Source organism: Macaca nemestrina, chromosome 1 (genome assembly GCF_043159975.1).
Source record: "Macaca nemestrina isolate mMacNem1 chromosome 1, mMacNem.hap1, whole genome shotgun sequence".
Classification (NCBI taxonomy): Eukaryota; Metazoa; Chordata; class Mammalia; order Primates; family Cercopithecidae; genus Macaca; species Macaca nemestrina.
The window spans coordinates 176,611,044-176,623,368 of NC_092125.1; the positions used below are offsets into that span (position 1 = coordinate 176,611,044).

The following is a 12,325-nucleotide window of genomic DNA, read 5'->3' on the forward strand; positions in this document are numbered from 1 at the left end:
GTGGCCAGGACCCAGTACATATCTGTGTGATTCCAAAAAATGCATTTGTTCATCTGCTCGGACCAAGCTTCAACTGAATTCAAAGAAATCGCCTCATCACACCTCAGCTCCACACCTCACCAAAGGCTACCTCTCCTTTCCCAGGAAGGTGACAACATGCTCATGCTGACACTGGTTATCCTCCCACATTTTCATTATATGGGACATGGTGGGGGTTTTTATGAGCCTCTACCACAGGCTGTTTTTCAAATTTATTTAATTCATCCATCATGCTCTGAAGCCATTTGCTTTTTTATATTGGACAGATGTAATGAGATTTTGGACACTAAAAAATGTTTTTATTAAAAGTTATGACCCAGAGCTAGTTGGTAGGGGCTCTGCCATAAATTGCTAGGAGTGTGTGCATTTATAAAGGATGTAGCGACATAACCTTAACCTTTTAGGCCACACGATAGATTACAGGATCACTTAGACTAATATTGTCTCACCACCTCTCCCCACCTGTGGCCAAATAATAATAATAATAATAATGTCTGTGGTTATTTGATGTGGTGGCTTTTCCTCTCATTGTAGCCATAGTTAAGTCATGTTGAACCATGGGCTGGTGGAAACAGGTGGTTGGTGGTTGACCTGAAGGCCCTGCCTTAGTGGGCCCGGGCACGTTGATTCTTCCACTCTGCTCTGCTCTGCAGACTGTAACTGGGGCTGAAGGAAGCAAGAGTCACATGTCCTATAGACAGGGTGAAAGCAAATTCTGACAAAGCACAGTATTATGAGGCTATGGGTGATAGTTTTCTCACTCTTCCATTGCCAAAAGCTCTCCTCAAAACTATTCATGCGTAATAACTCCATTTTAATGTCCATATTAGCAGATTTATATTAATGTTTTACTATTTGGAAATCATCCAAAGAATAATTAACTTATTCGTATAGACCAGAATATGGCCATTAAGATATACATGTATATGATATATTATACATACCTATAATGTGTAATATAAACAATATAATACAAAGTTAACAAAGCAATTAAATGTTGCTCACTGCCAGCTACTTCTAGAACATGCATTCATTTCTGTATTTTTGAGGACTGCTATGTGCCAGACCCTCTACCAGCTGCAGGGGGAGACCCTCTCCCAGCTGCTTGAGGAAGCTTACAGTATGATAGGCACAGATAATGTACTGAGGACACTCAGGAGGATTTCAGTTCAAAGGATAGAGAAACTCTTCATGGAGGAGGTGGCTTTTGAGCTGGGTTTGGAGAATTTGGGGAGCACTGAGCTTTCAGAGATGAGAAGAGCATTTCTTTTTTTTTTTTTTTTTTTTTTTTTTTTTTGAGATGGAGTCCGCTCTGTCTCCCAGGCTGGAGTGCAGTGGCACGATCTTGGCTTACTGCAGTCTCCACCTCCTGGATTCAAGTGATTCTCCTGCCTCATCTTCCCAAGTAGCTGGGATTACAGGCGCCCGCCACCACACCCAGCTAACTTTTTGTAGTTTTAGTAGAGACGGGGTTTCACTATGTTGGCCAGGCTGGTCTCGATCTCCTGCCCTCATGATCCACCTGCCTTGGCCTCCCAAAGTGCTGGGATTATAGGCGTGAGCCACCGCGCCCGGCCGAAGGGAAGTGCATTTCATGCAGAGAAGACAACATGTATAAAAACACATGAAAACCAGCTGTTCACAGACTGCTCCAAAGAGTAAAGTTTGTCTAAAGCACAAGGTGACATTTTGTTCTTTTAAAAGAAAAATCTCAAATGTAAACAGCATGCTCTTATCCATAGCCACTGCTGATGTCTGTAACTGCAGGGCAATGTCTGTAATTGCAGGAAGATGGAATTTAAACTTACAAATTTGCCATTGCTGTGTTTCCTAATCAGACCCATGTTTTATCATCTGCTTATGCTAGAAACATATTCCAGGATTTTCACAGACATTGGAAACAGCTCCCCACCTGCTGAGACCATGGAAGTGTGAATCATAGATACTGTCATCATTAAACTCATAAATCCATGTCATTTGTGTGTCATTCACTTCATCCTCATTCATCATCCCTTCCACTTTCAGAACGGCTATTCGTTTGAGGATTTTGAAGAACGGTTTGCTGCAGCCACCCCGGTAAGAATTAGAGCCCTCTCAAGTTAACTGTTTCATGTCATGATCTCCACATTCATTTCATGCTCATCAGTCGTGCCTTGTGGTTACAGAACAGAAACCTGCCCACGGACTTTGATGAGATTTTTGAGGCAACAAAGGTAAGGCCTTGAGGTTTTTGTTAAATGAGGTTGTTCTGCTCATACTCATGCATTCCATATTCTCTTCATCCAGCTGGCATGAATGGCAGACTTGCTGCCCTGCTCTGCTCTAGTAGGTACCTATTCAGATGTCCCCAGGATGACTATTGGTGGGCCCTGCCATGAGGTCAAATAGTGAGAGTGTATGTACAGGTGTATGTGTGTATGTGTGTAAACTAGAGTGTGTGTTGGAGAGGAGATAGCACCCCTTCTTTTCATCCAGCAATACTTTTCAAACCTCTAACATGTCCCAGGCATCCTAATAGATGCTAGAGATGCAGAAAAGTGGCTTTCCTAAAGAAGCTCACAGTGTAACATAGTGCAACATTGCATGGGATAAGCTATGACAGTAGAGCCTCGCCTAGCGTAGTGTAGTATATGTAGTATAACATGATATAGTAGGAATTCAGATACATGAACAGGATGTGCCAAGTACACCACTGGTACTAAAAAACAGGTGAGGTTGCTATTCAGTCAGTATAACCTGGTATAAATATATTGGTTGTAGTCAACATCTGTTCAAATTGATTGATACACAGGCCAATGAATATTGCCACTCCTGAATACAGTATTGGGAAACCTCCAGGACAAAAATCTTCAACCTTGGCAGCAAATTAGAATCATTAGGAGAGCTTTCCAAGCTCCAGTGACTAGGTTTTACCTCAAACCAATTCTGAATCTTTTGGTGTGGGAACCAGGCATCAGTAATTTTTCCCCAGGTGATCTTAGTATGCATCCAAGGTTGAGAACCACTGATCTGGGAGTATCATGGGCAATGGGATAGGGTAGAAATTGAGTTAGGACGCCACTTCATAGGAAACAAAACAGAAAGCCTTCTAATTCACGTCCTGAAGAATGTGTGGGAGAAGGAATGAGTGTTCTAGGTAGGAGGAAGAGCACATGTAAGACCCTGAGATGGCCTCTTCTTTCATAACTCTCTGTGCTTCTCTCCTCCTTGATTGTGTCTCTGGGTCTGTCTTTCCATAATACAGCCAGCTTATGACAATAGGAACAGGAATGTGCCTTACCTATCTCTGTAGCCCTTGCTCTTGGTAGCTGATGCATGGTAGGAATCCCATGTCTGCCCACTGAAGGGTCACAGAACTCCTGATGCCAAAACACAGGGAATGGGTCTGTGAGAAGGTGTTTTCGGGGTCAGCCATAACATCTCAGCCTCCATCAATTGTGCCTTTAGGATTTCTCTCTCGGAAAGGCCTAGGGATCTTGTTGCAGTGATCTAGTTGGAAGGAGCAGCGTACTAATCTTAAACTAGATATTACTGAAAAACCATCACTTGTTCATATCAAAGAATGACTGGGGAGAGAACAGGCCTGATGGAGATACTGGGGAACTACCTCCCCAAACATCGAAGCTACTTTTCCTTCACTGTCCTGTACACCTTACAATATCACTCTTCTTACCCCTGGAAAATGCCCAGGGGGCTAAAAAAGGGGAAAAACTGCCATCTCCGGCTACATCTCTCTTTACCAGGAGACATTTGAAATGCTAGTAATGGAAGAGCCTTACTCTCTGGCGAGTAGACATCTCAAGCTGACATTCCAAATGACCTCAAATGGATGTGCATCCTGGCAGACCTTATAGCAACCCAGATTTCTGGTTAGAGAATGTTGTAGAGCTGGACTTCCACTATTTAGCAAGGCTAACTAAGGTTTGGTAAAGTGATGGATCGATGAACAAGATGCTGGTGGGTGTGTGGGTCAAGTCCATCCCAGCTGCTTTTAGCTGACTGATCAGAGGTGAGTCACTTAACCTCAGCCTCAGCTAGCTCATCTGTGAAACATAGTGACAATGGCACCTATGCTGGTGACTTTTCGGGGCTCAGTGAGTGTCAAACATGATGATAATGTATTTGAAAGCATATTGCAAACTATAAAGTGTTTTATAAATGTGAATTGTTAGTTTTATTCTCTTGAGGCTTTTAAAATGATTCATTAGAGCAGTATTATCAGATGGAACATGGTTTATTAGCTTACAAATAAAAGGACTGGGGTTAACATGGGGAGGAGGCCTGTGAAAATAGATACTATTTCAGATTCTCGATCACATATGGTTATTAGGATTATTTTTAATTTTATGGCCCAAGAATCCCCTTTTTCTATAAAATTTAATTAACTCAAGGTTCTATTTAAACAGCAAACCAATGGAATGAAATAACAATCTATGTTTTATGCCTCTGCATGTTTTTCTCGTTTAATCCTTGAGTGAAAATCATCTGGCAAAAGGAAAGTCTATATCTCAAGAATGAAGGTTATTTTAAAAGTTGTGCTTAAGGAGAAAATTAGCCAATAAATTCTATTTATGATGTTAGTAAAAGTATGCCGTGAGTTCAACACATTTGAAATGTAAATTGTGTGACTTAATTAATAACTTCATTTAAATATTTTCCGAACACTGAAAATAGTTGTGGGCCATTTTAAAAGCATAGAATTGCAGTCTCAAAGAAGCCCAGAAGCTTCATTTGAATTGATTAAATAAAGTTATTCCTTTTATGAAATTGGAAGAGGGTCTAAAAGACTAGCAGAGTTTACCAAATAATATAAAATATTGCTAACATGCTAGAGAAGGATTACCAAAGAAGAGCATTTCAAGTCCAGCAAGATTTGAGAAAGGACCTGTGTGCTGTCCACCTCATTCCCATCAGCTGCTGGGCTGTTACTGTATGAAAGAGAAACAAGATAGGCAAGAATTGATGGAAAAGGCTGTGAAATGTATGAAATTCCCACCACAACCTTGCCCCTGACCACCACACTGGCCTCCTGTCTCCCACCTTCATGTTGGTAACACTGAACTGCTTCCATTACCACCTACCTACTCTGTTCCTGGCCTCTGGCCATTTTTAAGCAGTTTCCTCTGTCTGGATGGTCTCCTCTTTTTGGTCACATGGCTCCTCTCCTTCAGGATTCAGATCTAGGCTATTTCCTTTAGAAAACTGTCTCAAACTTTGCCAAAAGCTGGTTGGGTCTCTATATTACTCTGTTTCCATGCTGCTGATAAAGGCGTGCCCAAGACCGGGAAGAAAAAGAGGTTTAATTGGACTCCCAGTTCCACATGTCTGGGGAGAGGCGGAAGGTAAAGGGCACTTCTTACATGGTGGCAGCAAGAGAAAATGAGGAAGATGCAAAACAGAAACCACTGATAAACCCATCAGATCTTATGAGACTTATTCACTATCATGAGAATAGCATGGGAAAGACCAGCCCCCATGATTCAATTAACTCCCCCGGGTCCCTCCCACAGCATGTGGGAATTCTGGAAGATACAATTCAAGTTGAGATTTGGGTAAGGACACAGTCAAACCATATCATTCCACCCCTGGCCCCTCCAAATCTCATGTCCTCACATTTCAAAACCAATCATGTCTTCCCAACAGTCCCCCAAAGTCTTAACTCATTTCAGCATTAACCCAAAAGTCCACAGTCCAAAGTCTCATCTGAGACAAGACAAGTCCCTTCTGCCTATGAACCTGTAAAATCAAAAGCAAGCTAGTTACTTCCTAGATACAATGGAGGTACAGGTATTGAGTAATTACAGCCATTCCAAATGGGAGACATTGGTCAAAACAAAGGGTTTACAGGGCCCATGCAAGTCTGAAATCCAGCAAGGCAGTCAAATTTTAAAGCTCCAAAATGATCTTGTTTGACTCCAGGTCTCACATCCAGGTCACACTGATGCAAGAGGTGGGTTCCTATGGTCTTCAGCAGCCCCGCCCCTGTGGCTTTGCAAGGTACAGCCTCCCTCTCAGCTGCTTTTTCATGGGCAGGTGTTGAGTGTCTGAGGCTTTTCTGGGCTCATGGTATAAGCTATCAGTGGATTTACCATTCTTGGGTCTGGAGGACAGTGGCCCTCTTCTCACAGCTCCACTAAGCAGAGTCCCAGTAGGACTCCGTGTGGAGGCTCTGACGGCACATTTCCCTGCCACACTGCCCTAGCAGGGGTTTTCCTGAGGGCCCTGCCCTTGCAGCAATCTTCTGTCTGGGCATCCAGGCATTTCCATACATCATCTGAGATCTAGGTGGAAGTTTCCAAACTTCAATTCTTGACTTCTGTGCACCTGTAGACTCAACACCATGTGGAAGCTGCCAAGACTTGGGGCTTCTACCATCAGATGCCACAGCCTGAGCTGTACATTGGTCCCTTTCAGCCATAGCTAGAGTGGCTGGGACACAGGGCACCAAGTCCCTAGACTGTACATAGCACAGGGACCCTGGGCCCAGCCCACAAAACCACTTTTTCCTCCTGGGCCTGCAGGCCTGTGTTGGGAGGGGCTGCCATGAAGGTCTCTGACATGGCCTGGAGACATTTTCCCCATGATTGTTGGAATTAACATTAGGTTCCTTGCTACTTATGCAAATTTCTGCAGCTGGCTTGAATTTCTCCCCAGAAAATGGGTTTTTCTTCTATCACATAGGCTGCAAATTTTTCAAACTTTTATGCTCTGCTTCCCTTAGAAAGCTGAATGCCTTTAACAGCACTCAAGTTACCTATTGAATGCTTTGCTGCTTGGAAATTTCTTCCACCAGATACCCTAAATTATCTCTCTCAAGTTCAAAGTTCCACAAGTCTCTAGGACAGGGGCAACATGCCACCAGTCTCTTTGCTAAAACATAACAAGAGTCATCTTGCTCCAGTTCCCAACAAGTTCCTCATCTCTATCTGAGACCACCTCGGCCTGAATTTTCTTGTCCATATCGCTATCAGCATTTTGGGCAAAGGCATTCGACAAGTCTCTAGGAAGTTCCAAACTTTCTCACATTTTCTGTCTTCTTCTGAGCCCTTCATATTGTTCCAGCCTCTGCCTGTTACCCAGTTCCAAACTCACTTCCACATTTCTGGGTATCTTTTCAGCAACACCTCACTCTACTGGTAACAATTTTACTGTATTAGTCCATTTTCATGCTGCTGATAAAGACATACCTGAGACTGGGAAGAAAAACAGGTTTAATTGGACTCACAGCTCCACATGGCTGGGGAGGCCTCAGAATCATGGCGGAAGGCAAAAGGCACATCTTACATGGCAGCAGCAAGGGAAAATGAAGAAGAAGCAAAATTGGAAACCCCTGATAAACCCATCAGATCTCACTATCTGTATCTCACTATCGTGAGAACAGAATGGGAAAGACCAGCCCCCATGATTCAATTACCTCCCCTTGGGTCCCTCCCACAACACGTGGGAATTCTGGGAGATACAATTCAAGTTGAGATTTGGGTGGGGCCACAGCCAAACCAGATCAGTTTCCTTCTAGGTAATCCCACAGCACACCATAGAGACCCCTGTTGCTATTTCTGCTGCATTACCTGAGATTATCTGCATCTACAGATTGGATGTCCTCCCCTCCAGTCTGTAAACTCCCTGCAGGCTGAGAGTTGGCGTTTCTCATTTTTATGTTCCCAGCACATAGCACAGTGTTCAACATCTAGCAGTTGTTGAAGATTTATCAAAAATTATTGTGCAGTTGGAAACAAAATCAGTCCTTATAGGGCCCTATTGTGTGCCAGGCGCTGTTATTCAATCTGAAAGCTGAAAGGGAAGGAAGAGCTGCAAGTAAGTTAACAAGGCCAAGTTTCTCTCCTTTCAGCAAAAAGAGACTTTTGTGCTCTTTCAACCAAGCTTAACCAAACATCAAAGAAAGTCCTCCTATTAATGTTGTCAATACATCTGCAAAGGCGATATTATCATCTCCATTGCCCAGATGAAGGAACTGTAGCTCTGAGGAGCTGCAGATATTGAAAGTGGTAGAATCCAAATATGCCTCCTGTTGGAGGTAGCTACTATCTGGGGCCAGTGGTCCAGGCAGTAAAGGAATTTATGAAGACATTTGTAGGTAAAGAAAGGTAGATTTATTAGAGAAAGTATGAAAATACATTGCAAGATTGCAATGGGCAGCACAGCAGAGAAGGGGCTGTCTGCAAAGAGGCAGGGGCTGGAGGGAAGTTTTATAGGGTTACGCTGGAGGGACTACCTGAAAATGAGGTTGTGCCCTTGGGTTGTTTGTGATTAACCATCCCTCAGAACAATTATTCCTTGTTCTTCCCCATCTGGGGCCCTGCCTGACCTGGGGCCCCTTTCTCATGTGGTTTATCTTATCAGTACTCCACACCCCCAGGCATGGAGTGTAGGACATTTTCCAGAGCCCAAAGCTCACTCACTTGCCAGTAGGAAAGAACATTCCCTTCCTTGGATGAACCCTAGAGATCCAGCCATGACCTGGTTAGAGCAGTTTGAGTACAGGAGTCCTGTGTGGCAGGGCAGTTGGACTCTTCACATCCCTTCTACTAAGTGGTATGTTTAGGTTCCCCCAATTTGAAGCTATCACTTAAGATCTGAAGATGAGGGAAAAGTGGTTTTTCCTTAGTGGACAGGTTTGTACAAAGCATGTGATTACATACTTGTCATAATTAAGTCAGGCCATAGACTCCCTACAGTCTGTGAATTTGGCAGTGTGTGCAGATTAGTTCTAAGTGTATCTTAAAAGGTTTCTTTAGTTGTTGTGGCTGGCCTTGCTCAGATACTCCCGTGTGATGGATGAGGAGATAGATGATGCAGTGTCTGCAGTGATGGAGTTCCTAGGAGTGATTAATGATGTATACACTGGATTGTTTTTGATGCCTTTCCTGGTATTAAATGAAATGTTTTCTTTTCCTCCAACCACATTTTTTATCCTAAAGATGGACTCTTTCAGAGAGTGCTGTTTGACTGCATTCTCTGTATTCAGCAAATTTAAATCCTGGCCCAGATCACCTTGATATCACATCCCTGAGACTTAGTTTATCTATTTGTAAAAATGGGGATGACGATTCCTACCTCTCAGGGTGAATGCTATTGGGAGCCCTTACTGACGTGACCATGAAGTCATGTCTGTACTTACACGTGGAAGGCATCTTATATGTGTGGATACACTCATGAGATAAAAACCAGTGATGGGATTGCCTCCCTGCCTTTATCTCCTAGAAAGAGAGACATTGCTGGCATATGATGGTAAATAAGTGTGAAGTGATGTTATTACTGCTTATGGGAAGTGATTAATGGGCAGTCTTGACCAAGGCTGGATAAATAGGCAGATGCAAGGAAGCAAGAATTGATTCTGGCTGCATTCAAGTGTTGCCTTTGGGATCCTGAGGTATGGTAATGACCCACCAGGATTATGGTTTATCTAGAAATGATGAAAAACAGAAATGTGTATCCCCGTATCGTACTGTGTGTAAAGCAGGACCCAGCACCACCACCTTTCTTTGTAGTTACATGATTACCTTTTTGTCTTTACAGGCTGTGACCCAATTAGAACTTTTTGGGGACATGTCCACACCCCCTGATATAACCTCTCCCCCCGTAAGTATGCATTGCTCTCTGAACCCTGCACCCCTTTCCTTTCCACATCCCCTCAGTGGCCGGAATATGGGCTTTGAGTGAAAGAGGCCTCTGGTGGATTTCAGCGTTGACTCTTTCAAGCTGTGTGGCTTGGACAAACTCACTAGTCATTCTGATCCTTAATTTCCTTGGCTATTTAAAAAGGGGAACTATGATATATGCCTCTGTTTTGCGAAATAAACAAGACCATGCATTCAGCAATGGCAGGACTTGCCTGGGCACTTGCTGTTCTGCTGGGGTCTGAGAAGACAGGCCCGAAGGAGATGTGGTTTCTGACTACAAGGAGCACATGGTGTGGTTGGGAATGTAGGCAGGAAACTCGGGACAACACATATGATGAGGCATTTGTCAGCACCTGCCCCAAGCCCAGTACAGCATAGGTGGCCAGCCCAGTAAAGGAAGGACCTTCTCCCCACACCCTACTCTGCCCATCCTTCTCTCCTTTCCCTCTTTCTTTCCTCTCTCCCTTCTTTTTGTTTTTTCCCTCCCTTCCAGCCTGCCCTTCAGCTTTGCAGACCATGACCTGGGCACTTGAGCCTCACTGAGCTTCTCAGGAAGCTCTAGACTCCCAGCCACAGCTTCAGCCAGGGTACCTCAGTCAATGCTTACAAAAGGACAGCGATTGCAGGGAGCCCTAATTTGAAAATGAAAAGAAGAAAACAGAATTAAAACCAAAGCAAAATAGAATCCCAGTGCTGGATGCATTCAAAAGCAACTCTGCAGCCACTGCAAAGAAAAGAGCCAAGATGGCCCCTCCAGCCCCTCCCCTGCCCATTCCCTGAGGAGGGCAGAGAGCAGTCAGCCGCAGCTGCACCAGCTGAAGCTGCCGGGAGGGGACAGCTCCTCTGGGCACTGCGCAGTTGTGCAAACCGAGGGATGGTGCTATGGTTCATTGGCAAGATGCGCCTCACAGAGAAAAGGCTGTAACCTCACCACCGAGGACAGATGGCACAAGACACTGCTGCCCACTGCTGCCGCCTGGGAATCTAGGCACAGCTGCCCTGCTGCCAACACCTGATGTCCAAGGCAGCCTTGAGGGCGGGGACCGCAGCCTCTGTCCCCAAAGAAGCTGGATGGCTCTAGCAATTCTCATTCTCCCCTTTATCCTGGGCTAAAAGCTTCTTTCTGGGAACTTGGAGTTGCAGAACTGCAGGGCTATGCAGCTAGAAAGGGCTGAAGAGATCTTCTAACCTTATCCCCGTCATTTTACAGATGAGCAAACTGAGTCCCAGAAAGGACATGTGACTCACCCAAGGTCACAAAGGGGGAACAAAAGAACGGCACTGACTGTTTTTAAAAGTGCTTAACACAGCAGCTCATGGCTGTGTTTCTGGCCCTGAACCCAGGCGCAGTCCAAATGGGTATTTAATAATCCTCAGAACAATGCCATTCGTCCCACAAGCTGCTAGTCTAAAAATGGCCTTGTCTAATTGCCATGATTTCAGGATTAATTGCTTGCCCCAGCCTATTCCAAGGGGAAAAAAAAAAAGGATATTACAGCATCAAACAGATTTATACTCTGTAGGCAAAAGCCTGCTATAAATGGGTGTGGACATATACAAAATTATGAGTACTGATGTTTTCATTTCTGTATCCCCCATCTTGCCCACCAGTCCATGCAGCAGACCTTTTTTGAATTCCAGCACGGACTAGGCCCTGTAGAATTTTCAGTGGTGCAAGCATTGTTTCTTGTTGTCTTCTTGAAAATATTTACTTCTTTTTGCAAATGAAGATTGAGAGAAAATCTGGAGTTGGGGGGGTGCACCAGGATACAAGGGTCGGTGCTCCACTTGCTAAATTCTGTTTGTTGATTTAGTCAACAACTGCTCATTGGCCGTATATTAAGTTGCAACCCCTGAGCTGGGCACACAGTAGGTCTTGAGTGGGTGTATTTCAATTAGAACTGGCCATCTCTAAAGGGTGAATGCCAAATATTATGGAAAATTTGATACCTGAAAACACCCCCCAGAGAGTAGGGGCTCAAACTAAATCATTAGGATACTGGCCGTTATTTGCCAAGCACCTACTATATGCCTATGCGTGGTGCTAAAAATTTAAGTGATGTAAAATAATTTAAACACATAATCTCACTTAATCCTCACAGTAGCTCTGGAGGTATCATTTCCCATTTTGTAGATAAAGTGTATGTAACCAGCACATGGGCTGCACACCACATAAGTGGCTTGAACTGTGGATCCCTTCCCCTGCCCCTTAATTCCTGCATCTGCTACCTCCCAGCCTTGGTGACTGCGAAGCCAGGTCTCATGTGTCCTCTGCCTCTCTCTGTCTGGCAGACTCCTGCAACTCCAGGTGATGCCTTTATCCCATCTTCATCTCAGACCCTTCCAGCGAGTGCAGATGTGTTTGGTTCTGTACCTTTCAGCACTGCTGCTGTACCCTCAGGTAAGCCCTCTTCCACCAGCTTCCCTTCCTTTGGCCTTCACCCATCGAGAGAGAAAGAGTTTACAGAGCCACCCGCCAAATGATGACAAAACACTGCTATTCTCTCCTGTGACTCTTCAGGTGACACTGAGAAGCTGTTTAGAGAGGGAGGTGATGTTGGGGTCCAGAGCTCTGGGATGTTACTGGCCTGGAATTCACTGATGTCTTTCACCCAGAGAGTTCAAGATTCTGTGTTACTCAGGTG

General features: G+C 44.4%; 1 protein-coding gene across 19 annotated transcripts in view; it reads left to right on the plus strand.

Moving 5' to 3' along the window:
- LOC105495139 (DAB adaptor protein 1) overlaps window positions 1–12,325 on the plus strand; it is a 1,257,833-nt gene that overhangs the window by 1,216,607 nt on the left and 28,901 nt on the right. For 12 of the 19 annotated variants that reach the window (XM_071092459.1, XM_071092472.1, XM_011764369.3 and 9 more), the window contains 4 exons: window positions 2,065–2,115; window positions 2,205–2,252; window positions 9,577–9,639; window positions 11,973–12,081. In XM_071092459.1, coding sequence (XP_070948560.1) covers window positions 2,065–2,115; window positions 2,205–2,252; window positions 9,577–9,639; window positions 11,973–12,081 — 271 coding nt within the window. The remainder of the gene's footprint in view (window positions 1–2,064; window positions 2,116–2,204; window positions 2,253–9,576; window positions 9,640–11,972; window positions 12,082–12,325) is intronic. The other 7 variants (XM_071092493.1, XM_011764380.3, XM_024797065.2 and 4 more) reach the window with 2 other exon arrangements.